General features: G+C 47.3%; 1 protein-coding gene across 4 annotated transcripts in view; it reads left to right on the plus strand.

Moving 5' to 3' along the window:
- Positions 1-20563, plus strand: part of LOC144726802 (phospholipid phosphatase 3-like) — a 40536-nt gene that overhangs the window by 11859 nt on the left and 8114 nt on the right. For all 4 annotated transcript variants that reach the window (XM_078605708.1, XM_078605707.1, XM_078605709.1 and 1 more), the window contains one exon: positions 16418-16572. In XM_078605708.1, the coding sequence (XP_078461834.1) occupies positions 16418-16572 (155 nt within the window). The remainder of the gene's footprint in view (positions 1-16417; positions 16573-20563) is intronic.

A 20563-nucleotide genomic window follows, 5' to 3' on the forward strand; every position in this document is an offset into this window, starting at 1 on the left:
TCGCCTGGAGGTTGTGTGATGGAGATCCTCAAATAGGTGTATGGGTCTTCTGGGTCGCATGCATTTTAAGCCGGTCCCAGATATTCTTCAACCTAAGATCCGAAGTACTGTATATCTTAGTTTGGTTGTTTAGGTTTTGAAATTCTGTCTACAACGTACACATCACAAATATACATTGGGTTGACTCTGATATACAGTAGGGATCTCAAATGACATTGCACACAGACAATTCAGCAAATATGAATGAGATGTTGGACAGTGTAAAATCGTGTTAATGGCTTTCCTCTTGCGATGTAACTGGTTTACAGTATCCTTGGCTTTTAAATGTGTGCTTGGCAGGCACACAATCATGAATAACTCACGAACTTGAAGTAAATTCATACTTTAAGAGTCCTACTGATCATCTGAAAGGATTTAGTACGTGGGTATAATTTTACATGAATATGATTTTAATGGTTGCTTTTTTATATTTTCTTCAAACCAGAAAATGTTAGTAATTTAAAATGTTGCCAGTTTTGAAGAGAAGTCCATATCTTTTTTCTAGACAAAGATGATATTGATAGGCCGTCTGGTTATGGAGGCTGTCTAGGTAGAGAGAAAGAAAAAAAGTTTCCAACCAAATCTAGAAGTTATCTCTCTGTGGACAAGCTCAAATGTTTCATCTTTAGCTACATGCTGATAGCAAAATACTCATGTACAGTGTTTGGTGAAAATACAAATAAAAACTGCTTGAAGCCAATAAGATAAAGTGAGCTTCCTTGTCACTTCAAATGGCTCTGAACAAACTGCTGAGAATTGCAATTTCGATGACATCTTAAGAGGCCAGTTTTTTCAATTGAATGAGTTGAATCTTGACTTAAAGCTTTCGTGACTGCAGGAATTCATACTATGTGGGTCTTTCGGTAAAGTCACGTAGATCGAAAAAAAAAATCACAATCTACGTGACTTTACCGACAAACCCAGAGTATTTGATGATTGCAGTGCATCCCGTATGGGAATGTCTCTACTAGGTCCTGTCATGACAAGAATCACTGATGGGGCCTAGGGGAGAAATCTCACATACATTCAGTGTTACAAAACATTGGCAGAGTTTTTCCCCGCTGTTTGTAACATAGACAAGTTTTCAGAAAATGTCAGAGGGACAAGTGTGATTAACTCTTCTACAAATGACCAACAGTGCATACTAGGTGCTGTAGACACTGTTGTGAAGGGTGCAAAGTTCCAGAAGAGAGCAGTAATTAAATTTGGTTGTGGTACAACATGAAGATTTTCAGCTGAGGACGATTGCTTGTGTTGCGATCGCAACGTCGTGATTTTTAAAATTATTTTTCTATCTATGTGACTTTTCCGAAAGACCCAAATAGTTCTACATTTGAAGCTAGTAGTATGAATAAGTTGAGTTATTGCTCGTACAGGTCTGTTATGCGACTTTGACTGAATCTGTTATTGTGGTGTTTCGTGTAATCGCAACAAATATTTTATTTCAAAATTGTACAGCTCGGTGTGGTCCACGTGTCTGAGAATGGTGGATGTGCAAGAGTGCATTTTCAGAACTTTACAAAGTGGCATTTATATCTTTACACTAACTTTCCTACATCCTCTGCTATGTAATTGTTTTATGTTGCATGCCTGTAAAAATCAGCGGTTTATCACAGCTGGAATTGAACCGTTTTAAGTGAAACCAGATTTCAATGTACTCTAATGTTTTGTAGGTGCAGTCATTGGCAGAGGTGTGGACTCGAGTCATGTGACTTGGACTCGAGTCAGACTCGAGTCATGAATTTGATGACTTGCGACTCGACTTGGACTTGCATAACAATGACTTTGTCCCACCTCTGAGATGTGGACTCGAGTCATGTGACTTGGACTCGAGTCAGACTCGAGTCATGAATTTGATGACTTGCGACTCGACTTGGACTTGCATAACAATGACTTTGTCCCACCTCTGGTCATTGGTGACCACCAGGTCGATACAATAAACTGCCTACGCTCGAGACACCAAGTTTAATCTCGTACGCCTGTGTCTGCATTTGAGCTCAGGTTCTTGGGGATGTAGACTCGGCTCTCTCACTTCAGATCCACTCGACCACATCTTCCGACACCATCACCATCGGCATCTCCAATGTGTGATGCTGATGATGTCCTGTTTGGCACACCTTCACATTCAAGGAGTTGTGAGCACTTAAGGCGGCTTGAAGAAACGTAGAGTTGACGACGAGGCATTGTAACGATGCATCGACTCAAATCGATCCGTATACTCGTGCTGTACACACATGGGGCGTGGAAGACTGTTATACTGTATATGATTTACGCAACTGGTATGGACATATGCTGTTACATTAAGGCTAATGGAACGAACAACACTGCACACATGAGAAAAAAAGACCGAGAAATGTTTAAACAAGATGGAAAGAATCGATTCTTCAACCGCGACCACAAATGATGGCATTTCATCAAATTTATGGAGGGGGGTGAATCATTACAGTACATGCCTTTCGTTGACGCTCCATGTTACACTCGCACATTTTCTGTGACAAACATTACTATTCATCACCTCTAGCGTCTTTCTAAAGCTGGATTAAGGTATCTCCATTAATATTACAGTCACCAGCAAGTACGTTAGTGAAATGGTTACAGTCATGTGATGTAGTTATTGAGCGAAGGGTCAAATCCAGTTCTCCTTTTTGTTTTTGGAAAGTAGATTTTCACTTTGTTTTTTTTAAGGAATTGAAACAAGTTTTTTAAACTGCAGCATTATAAACTGATGACAAGTACTGGCGGAAAGTCCATCCGTTATTGTACAACAGTTCAATGCGGCGATGCGTCATCGCTGTTTATAATAATTTAATCCCTGTTATGTACCCAAACTTGTGAGATCAATTATTGGCTGTCTGGTCAATACATCCATCATCCCTCTGGAATTGATAAAGTTCTAACACTTTTTAGGAAATTACTGCAGAGCCAGGAATCTGCCATAGTAATGTGAAATGTTCACAATTGATTTTGTACTGCCAAAGCAGATGGGCTCTGTCCTGTTGTTTGGTTGAGCTGGAAGACATCTTGGCTTGTGTTGAATCGTTCAGAGAGGAAAATAATTGACGATATCAGCCACCAGTGCTGAGTGAGTCTTGGGGTACGGTCTAAAGCAGTTGGGAGAGACTTAAAATACTGCATACTTATACACGTCGTGGATACATGTATCCACATCTTACTAAGCATTGTTTAGGCATTAATGCAAACATGGTGAGTTTACATTTTGTGTGTCTACTGTGTGTCTACTGTGTTATCTATGAGTGTGTGTTTTCAAGGTGTATGCGGGGAGTGGTAGGATCGTGGTTAGCACGCCGCGCTATGAACCCGCCAACCAGTGTGATTCCCGCTCATGGCCAACACCAGTGACGATTACCTGAACTGGTCCTCCCTCATCCCTGGTGCGGTCATCGCCACTCGGGAGACAAAGGCGGCCGGGCGTGGTGCTGTTCATCGACCCCCTCGTGTGCCGTGCCGGCCTTCGTAGGTGCTCGCTAACAGCACTTGCCCCTACAGTCTCTTAAGGCGACACGGCGGTCTTTGTCTTTTGTGCGTGTGTAATTGTGTGCATATTTTGAGCAATGTGTGTTTAGGCTAAACCACAGACTTCATAGGTGTGTGTGCTGTATATTACTGCAGTTAGGGTTGTTTACAATGTGTTTATGCCCAGAGACGTTAAAATATAACATTGTTTTGGAGAAATGGGCCTGTTAATCTGATGTCTAAAAAACTCCAAGACACAAATGCCCTGATTCCCAAGAGAACAATCAAGAAATCCTCCGCTTGCTAGCATATGTTTTGAATTCACTGTAGATTTTACGTTTCAGGAAACTCATTAATCACATGTAGGAAGTGAGTTCCTTAGTTTTAGATGTCTCGAATCCAGAGCGGTCTCTGTGATGGGTAGTTCTGAATTCATGAAAGTTGTGCAGGAAGGATGGGAGTTTGAAGTGGAGCTGCCTGGATGATCCCTTCTGGGTCTTGTTTGAATTAAATTGACAGTAATGAAGAGCCGAGAATACTGGCGGTGATGAAAGGGTATATTGCTGATTGTGAGGTCCATTCACTTTCTTGTAGGTGTCAAACCATTGCTTATGCAACTGGCGGTGGCTAGGAGATGATATCTACCTCGCCTGGTAGCAGCAGGTCGTTGGCTCGATCCCAACCCTGACTATGCCTGTTGTATATTTGGAGTTTGCGTGTCTCTCTCCCCATGGTGGTCGTGTTGATTTTTCTCCAGGTCCTCCGGTTTTTCCCTCCACATTTATAAACACGCTTATTCGGTGATTTGCGTGTCCAGGTTGCCTCTCAAAAATAGCTAATAGCTTGGTGGGCTTTACCTGGAAAATAAAGTAATGTAGTTTATCCCTTACATAATTATTTTGAAATTGCACCTCTTTTCAGGTTGCGTGATTGCGTGGAGCTACGCACATCTTGGCTCCTGTGCCATCCTCACTGCGCCTGCGTCCACAGCTACTGCACCACTGGCCTCTCAGTGGCTCTACATAACGGACGATTGTTCTTGGAAAGACAGGGGCTCGTTTACATGCTCTGTGCGATGAAACCCGCTGAGCACAATAGTGACATCCAGATGTTGGAATTTAAGAACACTTCTGCCTATGAGCATATCACGGAGAAGAAAATCACTTTTAACCTGAAGTATGGCCAGTTGGCCGAGTGGCTGATCGAGCCAATAATTGCCAGGAAACAAAGTTGAACACAGATCCTGGGTCCCGTGATAGCCACCCACCTTGTGATTACACAGGGTTCTCAGTTTGAGCAAGAAACCAAATAACCACTAAAAACTATACATTTGAGATTTCACACATTTTGGCAAATCCTGTGTTGGTGCCTTGAATCCACCTGTTAGAACATCTCTAAGGCAAGACACGTGAGAGGGTGCCACCACAAGTGGACATCACACACATGTTCAGGCATTGTAGAAATAGTTCCAAATTATCATAGAGGACTTTCTGTCACATGGGGGGTGATGTCACGCTGCTTTCTTGGAGCATTCCAAATATCATTGTCTGAATAATGATATGTTTCCAAAAACACAATATGGATATAATTGGGAAAAAATACACAAGTATATTGCCACGCTTTTACTTAATACACTTTATTGCAATCAGGAGTGGAGAACATTTGGTAAACACATTCTGTTCACCCCTGTTGCCAAACAGAGACGTGCTGCCCTTCCTGGATCCTCCAGATATTTTCAATTTTGTTTTGTTCTGTTCCAGTGGCGAATACGAATTCCTTTGCTTTTCTTTAGCTCTTTTGAAAACATTTAGCTTTGTAAGTCACGATTTATGTGCACAGTAACACACTCTTGTGAATTTCACAGAGCCCTTTACACACAGCCTACAGCATAAACCACACTTTGGTAACATTCCACAAAAACAATGTGTGGCTGTGGTAATGGATCCACCATTGATGCTGCAAACTGGTTCAATTCCACATGTGCTGACTGCCACACTGTACTGGACCATGCCATAATCAAATTCTAATTCTGGATCTCCCTCCCTTTGGCTTTGGAACCATCAGTCCAGCCAAATAGAAACCTAATATACGATATCTTTTGGTTAATATCTTGTAGAAGTTGTAGGCAAAGCCAAGGTATTCTCATACAGGTATGACCACAAGATTTTCCAAAAAGTTGCAGTCTCTGCTTAAAGAGTGGCATCTACGTCAGTGGTTCTGAGCTAGTCGTGAACATTCCATCATTCTCATGGCAGGGACCAGTCTATCCATAGAAAATCCACTCTTCGCTTCCCACAAAGTAGTACTCACTTCATTAAAACTGAACGATGTTTGTTATCACTTGACACCCTGATCTTCTATGCTGCTACACTAATAATAATAAGACATTCCAGTATCATGCGGCCAGCAATACTTGTCACAATACCTGCATGGGTCGAACTTGTTTTCTATATTTATTTAAAGTTGCGCATTTTGATGTGACATCACATTTCTCAACCCCCCCCCCTCCTCGTCACACATTGTCACAAATGTCTGACCCCCCCCATCCCCCCAGGTGCGTGACGTCATTTATGGACGGCCCCTTATGACATCAAATAACACGGGGCACTGACATTAAATAAGCCATTCATGTTGGTAGAGATGGTAACCATGGCTGTGATCTCCATAGCAGTGAACACCCTCATAAATCACCCGACACAACCCCTCTCGGCAACCAAACAGCCCCTCTCGGCAACCACACAGCCCCTCTCGGCAACCACACAGCCCCTCTCGGCAACCACACAGCCCCTGGGTCTGCCACCTTAGCAACGAGTTTGGCTGGGCGTGGTGAACTTTGGAGGCAAGTGCTGGTGGTTCACGCAGATTGGCGAGACTCAATCCCGCCAAGCTGCAAGAGCGTTAGCAGCTAGAAGTCGAGTAAGCAGGTTAATGCACCCATCTATCCGGACCTCGTGAGTGTTATGCCTCTCAATGGACAAACATCCCAATGCAGGCCCCTTCCTGGAAAAGTGTCTCTAGGCTCCATGGGGCTTAGCCCGGGTAAAAACGTGGCATTATTGACGATTGCCGCGTTCATTCTGAGTAGTGCCGACTTTCTTGTGACACAGTCCTCTCCTGAATCGCAGCTCGGCAAAGAGACACCTTGGCGTTTGCAGGCCATTGTGCACTCGTAAACTAATGGGCACTCGAGACACCGGGAATTCTACATCGGTTACATTTTGTATTGAATTTAAATCAAAAACACATTCTTGGAGAGACTCCAACTTCCAACAGAATCTTGATGTACGCTCTTTTTTTTTCTTCACGTGCCCAGATGTGCCGCTCCAGACTGGGGTTTTGTAACGCTGAAGATTGGGTTGAAAGAATACGAGGGAAACACTTTTAAAAAATGAGAATCTATTCTTGTTTTTCATACTTTGATACTGGCAAAAAGGTCCAATGATATAGCTGCTCACCCCTAGCTATAAATGCTTTGATACGTATGGCATTGTCTTTGTACGGGTTCGCCTTTTGCGGTTCTCTGGTCTGACACTGGTGAGACGAGGCTATGAAGAAGGATGTCTCTGGTGTAGGCCGATCACTTTCAAAGACAATGCAGCTTTATTATAATCAGAGCTTTATCATAATCAGAGCATGGTCGTTGCATGCTCGCCACAAGTACGTGTGATACTGGTAGGAATAAATAAATCGTTTCACCCGATTTTGTGTCTCGCGCTCGTCATGTTCCATCTCTGTGTGATCCACCAACCCCGCCTCCGCATCGATAGGTTACAAGCGTTTGTCATCGCCGCAGTCAGCCAGCAGCAGCAAGCCACGCACTGTAACGCAGCAGCTTGACGAGCGAGCTTGAGTGAGGGACCTCTTCACAAGGAAGGCCGTTTGGCAATCGCTTATCTACCGGCGACGTTCAAATCATCGCCTGAGGCTTATCGCTCGTATAAGGAAACTCGGGACGTGACCTACGTGCCCGCCCGTCGCACGCAGGCTGCTCCGTGGCAGCGGCCACACGTGAACTGGCCCAACCCACTCCCGCTAGCTCCCCTCCCGAGTCCCCGATGTGAATCTGTCGCACGGCGAACGAGTTTGTCGGGCGGCGTGGCCGCTCGCGGTGTCGTCCCAGCTCGCGCTACGGCCCTCTGCCTATCGGTGGAAACGTCGCCGACTGTTTCCTGTGCTTGTTTACATCTCCGCTTCCATTCGTCCATCAGTAAACAGTGCAGCTGCTGCTGGTGCTGCTACTGAAGTGCTTTCCCCCCCCCTCTTCCATCACGAAAATGAGCAAAGGAGGTGATGTTCTGACCGTGGAGGAGACCTTTGTCGTGATGATGAAGCGGATATGCTGTGGGGGAGTCGCGTGCGAGAACCTGCTGATGGCATGCGAGTTTTGGACAAGTCGCGCAGGTTGTGCGTGCGGCGGTGCCGATCTATTTTGTTTTGCTTCAAGACATTTGACCACGACGGAATCGCACCCAGAATACGCCCGAAGTCATCGGAGCTCGGAAGCTCAGCAGAGCTAATCCTGGATGGTAATTGGATGGGTGATCGGCGTGCGTAATCGGGGTGCCGCAGGCCGACGTGGTACTGCGTCGTCAGCAGCGGGCGGTGCATTCAATTGTTGTACTGCACGATGCTCCGATGTCTATGCTCGCCACATTCACCATCCCGCACTGACCAACGCGGTGAAAGCCTCGTCAAGCAACAGCCCACGACCAACGTGTAGTGGAGGAGAGCCCTTTGTCCAACAGTGGATAGACAGAGAGCTCACATTGTTACATAAACTACCGTACACAACAATACATCAATGACAGGGGTCTCTTTTATGCCAAATACATATTTTATCTCGGCAGGTCTCGCCAACTGAGACAAAAGAAGATTATATTGATTCAACTTCGGGTCCAGTGTTTTTGAATACACAGTGAAGAGTCTTGTGCTACTGCTACACCACTGTCTCTATAAGCCACACTTCAGAGGCATGAATGCAGACACTTCTTCTAGGCTACTCAGATTTTCTTTCTCGGAACATCGAGAGCCTTCTCATGATTTTGGGCCGTAACAAAAATACGATTTTAATTGCATGCACTTGCTGCGTTATTAAACGTTTCGCAATGTTGGCAACAGCGAGAGCAGTACAGTTTTAAGTAAAAAAAAAATGCATTCCAATCGCTGGTTAATACAAACCATACCTGGAACTAGACGCACTAAGATTGGGGTCTGATTGTCCTGATTTCAAACCATAAACACAAAGGTCTACGGGTGAGGCATACTACAGCCCTTTGTCAATCCTCCACTGGTTGAAAGCCAACCCGTGGCGTGTCAGCAATGGGGGGGATGTTTGACTATACTTCACCACGCAGGTCCGCGACGGTTGGTGAGGTGGGTGCCCACGACCGGTTTAGATCTCACTCGCCGATCGTATTCGACACGGCCGGAATCCAACTCGCGTTTCTGGGTTCGTAGCGAAGTTGCGCTAACCGCTGCACAGACACCAGTATCAATATGTACACATTTAGAGTCATAATTTCCTACCTATAGTTTTATCGGGATGGGCGACGGGTGGAGACGAGATGCCGTTCCACGTACAGTGACCGATGTGTTACTTTCGTCAAATGATGAAACGCCCTTACGCAATACGAGTAATTATATTTAGCAGTGAAAACCGCATTAAAGACTTCTTTTCAGGTGTGGCTCGCTTCGGGAATGTTGGAAAATCATATTGACGAGTTTTTTGTATATGGTTGGGAAATCTCAGAGAAAATCCACAAATGAGAAGGGATAACTTAAGGTCCGCATAGATTGCCCCACAATTTAATTCCCGTGCTGTCTCTGATAGATGCTGCCTTGATTCCATACAGATGGATTGTGTGTGTCACCCGAGTCTCAGTTTTTTTTACAAACTTTCTTTTAACTCACTCTGTCTGTCGTTGTCGTATCCTCAAATCTTGTAACTCAATTTTAACCCACTTCCCAATGTGGTATCGACTGCATACTTGGTATACTCATGTCATACTGATGACAATACTATATTCTATCATAAAAAATAAAATTAAATCTTTTTAAACATTCTTTTTTATATGTTATGTTTCGGCTTGGGTATAATTGTCCACGGTCAACTGACGTTGGCTGTAATTGGCCACGGTCCCTTATGTTATGGCAAGCGTCGGGGCCACTTCCTGGAGTCGTGGAGTTCTGCCATTACTAGTACATTTCATAAAAGTGTGTTTACATTTTTTTTTTAATATTACAAATTTTGGTAGGGTCCTACACTGGGATGTTTAGTGAATTATTTTGGTTTGTGGTATGTGAGAGGAAACCACAGCACCCGGAAAATACTCACACTTTCGAGGGGCTCTCACTCAAAGCCCAACTATTATTCAATCCGCAGACTCATTGCAGTTAGATCAATACATCTGTATGTTGTACCACACCTATTTTATTACTGTTCTCTTATGGAACTTTGCACCCTTCACAACAGTATGTCGACAGCACCTCGTATGAACTGTTGGTCATCTGTATAAGAGTTAATCACACTTGTCCCTCTGACATTTTCTGAAAACTTGTCTTACAAACAGCGGGGGGAACTCCTGGCAATGTTTTGTAACACTGAATGTATGTGAGATTTCTCCCCTAGGCCCCATCAGTGATTCTTGTCATGACAGGACCTAGTAGAGACATTCCCATACGGGATGCACTGCAATCATAAAATTATATTTTTGTCTTTCGGTAAAGTCACGTAGATTGTGATTTTTAAATTATTTTTTCGGTCTACGTGACTTTACCGAAAGACCCAAATAGCATGAATTCCTGCAGTCACGAAAGCTTTAAGTAAAAAAATAATAAAAATTTCCAAACAATTCAGCACGATACCCTCCTGAAAACGTGTCTGGAAACGAAGGGTTTTCCTGAATTTAGAGTAATTGTTTATTAACATATGTGACGTAAAAGATACGCAAAAATTACGCGCAAAATAACTTCCCGAACGTGTCTTACGAACGGAGGATTTTAGGGTAAACAAGCTCGTGCATATATAATACAAAATAATAAGGAAACCCTTATGACCCAGACAGAATCACAGCATCTTCTTAGGAGTGGCTAGAAGCACAAGCGGTATATTGTTGCGCGCTCTGCGTGCGAGGACAAGGGATTGGCGACTGTACACTTTGCTCAATGTTTTCACAAGCGTCACTGCATGAATCTTTACTTTATATGCAGGGGTAAGCCCATTTAAAATGCACGGTTTATTTTGCAAGAGGGGGACCCATGATACAAGGCGGAGGGTATTTAAAATGAACAGTTGGGTGCGCATGCAAAATGTATTTCTGAGAATTGCTGTGATGAAAATATTGTGAGACTCTACTTTCAGAGATCTTTCCCAATTTTTCAACTTGTGAAATGGGCACTAAAGCGTCCGAACTGAACTTAACACTGTCACCAAATTATAGTTTTGTTCTATCACAGAGACAATAAGCTAAACTTCTACGTTGACATTACGACCAAAACGCATCACCTTTGCCATTTGGCCCATTGTTGTTGATTACGTTGTTGGCATATTTCTGCCAAAAAAACAGGCAGAAAAGGAACATTTACCACTCTTGTAAATTGGGGCCTTTACCTTTTAATCTATCGCTTTGTGGATATTCCACAGTGTTTTTTCCAGCAATTAAATGTCCATAAATTCTGTACTAATTATATCCTGAAGCAGCAAATACATGTTCAAGCATACCAATTCTACTTTTTGTGTCCCACATATTAGATGGGTAGCTGCTCTGGCCATTGCCTGTGGTCCAGCTAAGTTTAAAGGTCGTGTAACAAGGCAGTAGTTGCCTGGGCATCCCCGTAGATGTTCCTTCTAACACTCATTGTCGAGTTCCACTCCTAGCACGGTGACGACGCGCTCACTGTCATGTCATGAGTGAGTGAAACATGTTCTGACCATCGTCGCTAGACCATAGCTAATGTTCCTCGTGCGATAGCATCTCTCAATATTTAGTGGACTTGGGAGTGTTTTTTTTCTTGAGCAGTGACACGTGCACTTTAAAGCATGTTGCACACTTAGGGAGTTTTGTTTTTAATCCGCAGAAGCCACAGACTCACCAAAGTGACACTCATTCAAACCACCAACTCTTAATTGTCACTGGAACATTCTCATTGGGCCTAGAGAAGCATTGGGCAGTAACAGCAACGTAATGTAGCCTCCTGTGATGTCACTTCCTCGTGGTATGAGCACATGGTGGCAGGGCACCAAGCCCGACATGATGCCTTCGTCATCTGGCATGAGCTCATTGGTGAGCCCGTGTCAAGCAAAACCTCTTGCAGCGTGAAATTTTAGCACAAGACACAGAGCGACAGAGTGAGTACAACTGTTCCATTGTCACTGTGGTGACGATCGCTCCATTGTCACATTGTAAATATTGATAAGCATGGACTCCGGCTAAAGCGCGGTCTATGCGTGACAATTTGCATGGATGATGCAGGGCAGCAACCGGACGATTGGGCTGTCGTCACCTGAAGTGGTTGCTGTTTGAACCGGCAACTCGCTCCAATGCCTGCCTGAAGGTGGACACTGGGCGATGCGACATCACCTCCTGTACGCCGTCGCTATGGCACATAAAAGTTGCTGGGGGGCATGGGCACCACGGTGGCGAGATGTTAACTTCCTCGCTAGGTATGCAGGAGGTGGTGGGTTCGATCCCAACCCTGATGCCTGTATGTTTGGAGTTTGCGTGCCTCTCTCCCTGTGGTTGCGTTTACAGTATTTGTCTGCGATAAATTTCCACATGATAAGCCACTTCGTTGAGCTATGATTTGTGGCCAGGTCTCTTCTGAAAAAGAGCTTTATAGCTCAGTGGGCCTTACCTGGTAAAAGAAAAAATTGTTAAAGAAAATACAGTATATTACAGCAGTCGGCGCCAATTGAGTCACAGTAAAGCGGTAATTGGCAGATGCTAAATAAATGTTTGCCACCGGGAGAACATACGGCGATGCCGCCGCTGTGCCCCGTGCTGCCACGATGTCACCGTACGGCCCTTCCTGCCGAGGCACGAGAGCTGTCGCGTGCGTGTCTCGCTGTGTTTAGTAAAGGCGCAAATGAGATCGCGTGGCGCGTTGTGGTGTCAATTTACCACTGCAACTTTTACTCTCTCATAATTGCAAGTCTTTTACACCTCGTGTGCGGCACGTATCAGACCAATACTTACGCATGCAAGAAAGGAGACGCAAGCTCAATAAAACCCTTCCAACACATATTCAAGAGGGCACTCTGCACAAGCGCTGGCTTCTCGAGAGCCCTGCGAGTGTTCGTCCTGCGTGGAAATGTCTGTAAACGAGAACACGAGCCGAGTCAATGTGATGGAGGCTTGACGATGCTGCACGGTGTCAGGTGATTGGCACGCCTGCTGTGAGGCTAGTGGCACGCCTGGTGTCAGGTCAGTAGTCGGGTCGTACTCGTATGAGGTCACTCTCACACCTCCCTTCAGGTCCGTGTCACAATTGCCGCCGGGCTAATGGCACACCTGGTGTCACGTCAGCGTTCATATTGTCAGATCATTGTGACACCTGGTGTCATACCAATAATACTGGCGGCGGGTCAGACATACCTGGTATCCAGTCATGAGTACTGGCCTCAGGTCAGTGGCACGCAGTGGCACACTGGCTGCCTTGCTGTCTGGCCAACGGCAGTTTGAATTCAGAAGCGCGCGTGACAACGATCAGGGCTTGGCGTGCCGCATCGCTGAGGCATTCTCACCGCATTTCATAACAGATGGAAATGTTGCGTCACAGAGCGCAACCCCCCTGTTGCCTCGTACAACGTGTGTCGGGGGCCTGAGTCTCCACACCGAGCCAGGCCCACCGAGGGCCTGCGTTTCAGGTGCCCCCTTGACTCCCTCTGGATTATCACACTTCCTGGTTGTTCATGATACGTTAATGTCAGCCAAGCCAGAGAGATGCCTGCACAGCATCTTTAATGTTTTAACATTGTGCAGAGTTTGAACACGATTACGGCATGCCCAGCTTCTAGGTGTGATGCTGAACCAGCAAAGCAGCTCATGAAAGTTCGTGAATATGCGCCCTGGGGATGTCCCGTGGAGTCTCAAACCAGGGCTGTTCCCCGACGATGTATCCCTCTGTGATGTATCTCTCTGTGATGTATCTTTGCTGTAGACGATGCTGTAGATGATTTAGACGATGTAGATGATGCTGTAGACGATGTAGATGATGCTGTAGACGATGTAGAGATGTAGATGGTGTAGATGATGTAGACTATGCTGTAGATGATGTATCTCCCTGCTGTAGTTGTGCAATGCAAGAGATAAGATGTGAGTGAAGTGGTTGCCCAATGCAGAAAGTTCGGTGGTGCCAATTCCGGTTGCTAATTGTTGTGCAAAAAAACATTCAGCCCATTCTAGAACTGGTCATTTTGGGCCACGTGTGTGCCACGTGCCTGTTCCTGCATACGCATGGAGAGCGGTAGCGCAATGGTTCGTGCACTTGGCTATGAACCCAGCGACCCGAGTGAGATTCCCGCTCACGACCAATAACAGTGGAGAATATTTGAATCAGTCATGGGCCTCCCCGAGGTCGACTCAGGGCCTCAAGTAAGTATCTGGTGCGGTGTGTAAACATCGTCGCTAGGGAGACAAAAGTGGCCGGGTGCGGTGCTGGCCACCCATCCCCTCGAGTGCTGTGATGGCCTTCATCGGCGCTCGCTAACAGCACTTGCCCCAAACGTCTATTAAGGCTATACGGGGGACCTTTGTCTTTGTGGGTGAAGCTTGGCATAATTATGATCACATTGCGCAACAAACCTGGCGATCTGGGTTTGATTCCTGGCCATAGGTAGGAGGAGTGGCGATTATCTGAACCGGTTCTGGGCCTCCCCTATGTCGACTCAGTGTTTAATGAGTACTGTATTGTGCCTGTTGTGGTGTGTAAGTATTGGCACTGGGGAGACAAAAGCGGCTTGGTGTGATACGAGCCACATCACCCCCTTGTGTGCTGTGTCGGCCTTGCTAGGTGAATGCTATCAGCAACTGACAGTCTACAGAGGCTCTAGGGATGATCTGCGTGTGTGTGAGTGGCAATGGCTTGTGGGCCTTGTTTCAGTGCAGTCGTGGCGCGATGGATTTACATTCTCAGCTATTCACAGTGGGGTATGTGGTGTTATATCAGGCTGCCCCGGTCCTCCACAAGGTTGACAATCCTTATACAAACTACACGGTGCGGTGTGTCGACACAGTGCTGGAGAGACAAAGGCGGCCGGACAGCACTAATCATGCCACCCCGTTGTGTGCTGCGCTCGTGATCAGCGCTTGCCCCTACAAGCCCATATTCCATGGGAACAAGTGCAACAACAGCTTGACGTGTGCGTGCGTGTGCGTGTGTTTGAAGCACATGTTCCCGCAATTCACTTCTCGACGACGGTGGCCACATGGGTCATCGCGTGCTGATTGCTGCGCGCTTTGTCGTGGCGCCAACTTTTTTCAGAATTCTACCACATGATGGCACGCTCCCCTGCCATAATACGAAGCACACATGACTCACGAACAACCCTTAATGTCCCCTGCAGCTTCTCTCCTTTCCCTCCTGGGAACATGACTCAGCCACACCCCGTGCTCTCTCTCCCCCTGCCTTCTTGCTGCCTTCCCTGCCTCCATACAATCCCCACCATCCTCCGCTCTCTCCCTCCACGACTGTCAAGAATAAAGAGTCTGCATTCTACAAGACCAGGGGCGTTATCAGGTGGCACGCTCCAGAAATGTACGACAACAGCTAAGTGGGCAACGTGGCGGGTGTGGATGGAGGTGGCGGATATTTTTGGGGAGCGACTGGGCACGGTGCTCATGACCCAGCACAATTCTCGCCTGCAGCCTCGACTCCACCCTGGCCCACTGCAGTGCGATCCATCTTCACCAATACCAGCGCCCGCCCTCTGCCATTCGTCTATATTTAGTTTCTGTCGATCGGAAGGCCATCTCATATATAGATCCTCATGACACATGCTGTATATTAAGCCTTTAATAATTCGCTCTATTTCTGAATCGACAAACTGCCTCGATTTGATTTGAAGCATGCGCTCTGAGCATAGCTATCGATTTGAGCTGATGAATCGATGAATATTTTACCCCTTATTTGTTGTACACGTTACTCATTCGTCCGTGTGTTACACTCTTCTTTTATCGGTGAATAGTAAATTACAAACGAATTTTTTATCTTATTGTGTAGCGGTTAGCACCCTGCACTACGAATCCAGTGACCCGGGTTCAATTCCAGCTCATGGCCAACGCCGGTGACGATTATCTGAACCGGTCCTGGGCCTCCCCTATGTCGACTCAGCCTCAAATGAGTACCTGGTGCGGTGTGTAAACATCACCACTGGGGAGACAAAGGCAGCCGGGCGTGGTGCTGGCCACCCACACCCCCACGTGTGCCGTGCCGGCCTCCATAGGTGCTCGCTAACGACACTTGCCCCAACGGTCTTTTGAGGTTATACGGGGGATCTTTGTATTTGTGTGCGTATTAGAATGCGTGGCATCTGATTAGAGTGTGTGGACGTGTGGAAGTGCGAGTCGTCTCATGCGGGCGACACGACAACGCCGAGATCTTGCCGAGTTAGTGGCGGCGTGTGCCCGGGTCTCATTCTCATCGTGCCCATCTTTACCTGCAGGAATCCACTCCCGTCCACACCTTCCCTCCTGTTGGCCGCCCTCCCCTCTCACCCCCTACCCACCATATCTCATTCTCTCCCATTTCTCTCCCTCTAAATCTGGCTCCGTCCACTTCCTGAAGCCTCATTCCTGAGATTAGGTGCTAGAAAGCAGCAGCAGGCAAACCTTGGTAATCAGTCTCCTTGATTTAACGATATCACATGTATTTTTCTATTTGTGTGCGTCTTCCCCACCCCTCCCAGCCTGGCTGCCTGTGATCATCCTCAACCAGCCGTACGTCTCTCCATTCCACCGGGGGTTCTACTGCGACGACGAGAGCATCCAGTACCCCTTAAAAGGGAGCACCATCACGCACCAGGTGCTCTACGCCGTGGGCGTCATCCTGCCGATGGCCTCGGTGAGTTCTGACGCCCAGATACCGGCCTCCCGCGTTAACTCGCAAACAAACAACAACAAGCAACGTCAACAATGGTCGCCATGCATCACGGCGCTATTTTTAGAGACAGTTTCTGATTGCCGCTTCAAAGGACCTATAAACGCGTAGGATTACAGGATCGTAGAGCACTCGCGCTGGTATAGCGGATGAGAATGGGACGCATTTCGTGAGTCGAACGAGGGAGCGGCGGCGCAGCGGGTCGTGCACGGGCGCTTTGACCCCGGAGAACTGAAATAGAGTTCTGCCCGTGGCCCACGTGATTGCCGAATGATATCTGAACCTGTCCTGGGCTCTTGGCTGCTGTTGGTAGCTGGGTCAACGTTTTTTCATGAGCCCTCTCCACCAAAGGCGGTCTTCACAACACCGCTGAGCCCCGTCTTTCTGGCTGAACGGGAGCTGCCTCTGCACGTTGTAGCTGGGCTTGCGGGCGGAAAAACACAGCAGATGCACAGACACGCACACAGAGAGGCATGCGCACACAGACACGCGCACACAGAGACACGCGCACACAGAGGCACGTGCACACAGAGACACGCGCACACAGAGGCACGCACGCACAGAGATACGCGCACACAGAGAGACACGTGCACAGAGACACACGCACGTGAGACTTGGTGTTTAGTGTTACACACTTGCTGCCGTTAGCGAGCGCCTTCAAAGCTTCTCACAGCAGACATGGGGATGATGTGGCCAGACATGTTCAGGTACCATTGTCTCCCCAGTGGTGATGTTGACACATTGTACCAAGGCCTCGTTTAAGGCGGATTTGACCCAGGTGAGGCCCTAGGCGGGTTCAGATACAATTTCCCTCTCGTGTTATTTATGGCTGCCAGGATTATTGCACATTGCACACATGTGCACATGGCCACGTGTGTACGCACGCACAAAGACCCCGCAGACTGCTGAGTAGCATTGTCCTGCTAGATGTTAGAGCCTTTAACTCCCTCACCTGACCTCACGCTCCATCTAAAAATAAACAGCTCTCATACTCTTTGGTTCTTGCGGTACAGTCACGTAGATAGAAAAAATAATAAAGATGTTTTCTAAACAATACGCGTTTACTAATTCAAGACTAAACTTAATTTGCAGCTTTCGTGACTGCAAGGAAGTGCCCTTTGTTTCTTTCGGTAAAGTCACGTGACTTTTCTGAAAGACCCAAAGAGTAATTCAAGACTCAAGATTTGAATTTCATTGACATGCGAATTTCTCCAGCCCCCACCCGTTCCTACACGCCACAAACCCTCCCCCCTCCCCCCCTGAACTCCTGCAGCCACGACTCTACAAACCCCCCTTGCCCCCCCTCCCGTGCCTATATAAAGCCACAACAGCAGATAATTCTTTCTCACCTGATGACGGACGCAAGACCGAAACGTCGTGTTCTTTTATTATTTTGTCTACCCACGTGACTTTACCGAAAGAACCAGAGAGTGGATTCCTGCAGTCACGAGAGCTTCACATCAAGATTGAGCTCTCATACTGAGCGTGCATGTGCATATACACACACACACACACCTCTGCCTAACGTGACAGTAAAACTTGGTTTGTTTGAAAATGAACCTTTTAATAATAAATCACGTTTGTGGTTTAAAGGCCTGTAGTGATGACACTGCATTGACGGTGCATCGAACATTAACTTGCATGGCGGTGGCGTCACTAGAGTGCGATAGTGACACGCTTGACCATGAAATACAAGTAAATGTTCGTTTGAATTCATCTTGACACGCGTCGGATGGCCCTGGACTCCTTGAACACGGTCAAAAACGTGTTGACAAACAACGCTTGGGGTCTTGGCGCTCGCTCGCGGACTGCGACGTCACGGCTATTGGTGATATCTGTATGATAGGCGTGACGTAAATGTAACCGTGATGACAGTGATAATGGTCGTGGAAAATACATACCTCGACGATATTTATAACTTAACTTGAAGCTTTCGTGAGAAGTCCCCATTGCGGACAGAAGTATGCATTGCAAGGGACACCCGGGATGATGTAAAGTACGTCACGGTACAATCGTGAAATCAACAAAGACGAGAAATAAATATTTATCCCCGCAAAGAATGTAAATAACTTGTGCAACAAACAAACACATTCCCACGGGGGTGAAGGTTGTGCTGGTGCTCTTGATAAGTAAGGCATGTCATGATGCAACCGTTCATCAATTGACTTGGAGTCTTATGCTCGCGATGCATACATCAAGTTGCACGTGTGCAGGAAACTATGATTAATGTTACATGTAATTTGGTCACGTGACACCTGTTAAAATATAATTAGGTTCTCGAATTGCATTGCAACCCCGAATTGTGCAAGTTCATTGAATCAGGAAAATGTACGCGTGGGTGAACACTAAGCTTGGTGCGCTGTAGCTGACTATTCTATTCCTATATCCACACGGTAATTTCAGTGCGAGGTTACCAAAGCACTCCATGTGCCATGAGGCTAAAATTAAATACCATGTTCTATTCAAGGGTATATGATTGTGTGCTTAGAGTACTGCCAAAATATCAAACGTGAAAATTATCCTTCATTGTTAAAAGTGAACGTATCCCTTTACGTAAGTGACCCAGAGTCAAAGTTGTGTCCTGCTCTCATCTCCGGTGCGCAGAGCCGAGCCAGTTGGTGAAATTCCACATTCCTATGGCGGGGGAGAGTCTTTCCATAGGACAAGCACTGGTGACTTCCCCACAAAGTGGAAGGCCAGAGAGAGTCTCCAAGTGACACGCCCGTAGAGAGTGGTAACTCCCAATGTGGGGCACCTGCTTGTGAAAGAGATCACGAGTCACCTGGTTAAATAGTGACACTTCTCGGTGCAGATATGCACAACTGGTTGAGTGGCCTTTCTCTGCGCCGCACGCATCACCTCCCTGAACAAAGTTGGTCGTCTTCAAGTCGAGCGTGAGCTGGGCGGCTGTGTTCGTGGCAAGGGCCTCCTCCGCTCCGCTCCGTCTCGTGAGCCGCGACCCGCCGGGTGTGAATGGGGGTCTCTCCGTGGACCGTGACACCTCGCACGTGTTTGTTTTCGAAGCGTTGGTAGAAATAGGTGATGGCTCGCGAGCTCTGGGCGGTGTTGGGATGGGGAGTGAGCGGGCGAGCCGGCTCGCGAGCTCGCTCACGAACGATTGCCTGAGGGACTGGGCCACTGAGCATTCTTCGCGGGCTCACAGAGTCATCTTCTTTATTGAGCTTCACACTCGTCACGAACGTGACAGCTGCCCCCCCTCCCCGTGCCCCCTCGCAGTCCGATAATTATTGTTCTCTCCTCCTTTGCCATTTGCGGGAAGGCGGCGCCTCTAGTGGCCGCGTGCGTCCACGTGAATCAATTTGCACTGCACGCCACTTTCACGATTCGCCAACTCAACAAATCCTCACGTGTGCTTGGCGCACTCCTCCCCTTTGCCATTGGCACAAAGTGGCCACCGCCTCACATGTGCGGCCTGTGCAGTGCTTCTGTCGATCGACTCCTGCACGGGCGCCTCCCTCCACACACACGTGGGCTGTGGTTGTTTTGACCATACTTCACCACACTGCTAGGGGCAGGCTGATAAAGGAGGGGGGCATAGGCGCGGGGTCCTGTGTGTGTGTGTGTACTGGGACTGTGTGTGTGTATACTGTGTGTGTGTGTGTACACTGTGTGTGTGTGTGCACTGGGACTGTGTGTGTGTGCACTGGGACTGTGTGTGTGTGCACTAGGACTGTGTGTGTGTGTACACTGGCACTGCGTGTGTGTGTGCAGAGCCTAGCTAGACTTTCTGGCACCTGGGGCAAGGTGCCATGACACCGATGCAGCGCCGCCTTGCCACTATTTGAGCCGTGGGCCGGGCCGTGTTGCTTGCTGCGTTTTCAGAAGTTCAGCGACGCAACAGGTCGGCCGCCCCACCCCGGCCTTCCCCGTGATGAGCACGCGTCTCTTGCTCGAGGTCACGCCGGAGGAGAGAGGGAGGGTTAGGGGGCAAGGC

This window comes from Lampetra planeri, chromosome 24 (genome assembly GCF_965212315.1).
Source record: "Lampetra planeri chromosome 24, kcLamPlan1.2.h2, whole genome shotgun sequence".
Classification (NCBI taxonomy): domain Eukaryota; kingdom Metazoa; phylum Chordata; class Hyperoartia; order Petromyzontiformes; family Petromyzontidae; genus Lampetra; species Lampetra planeri.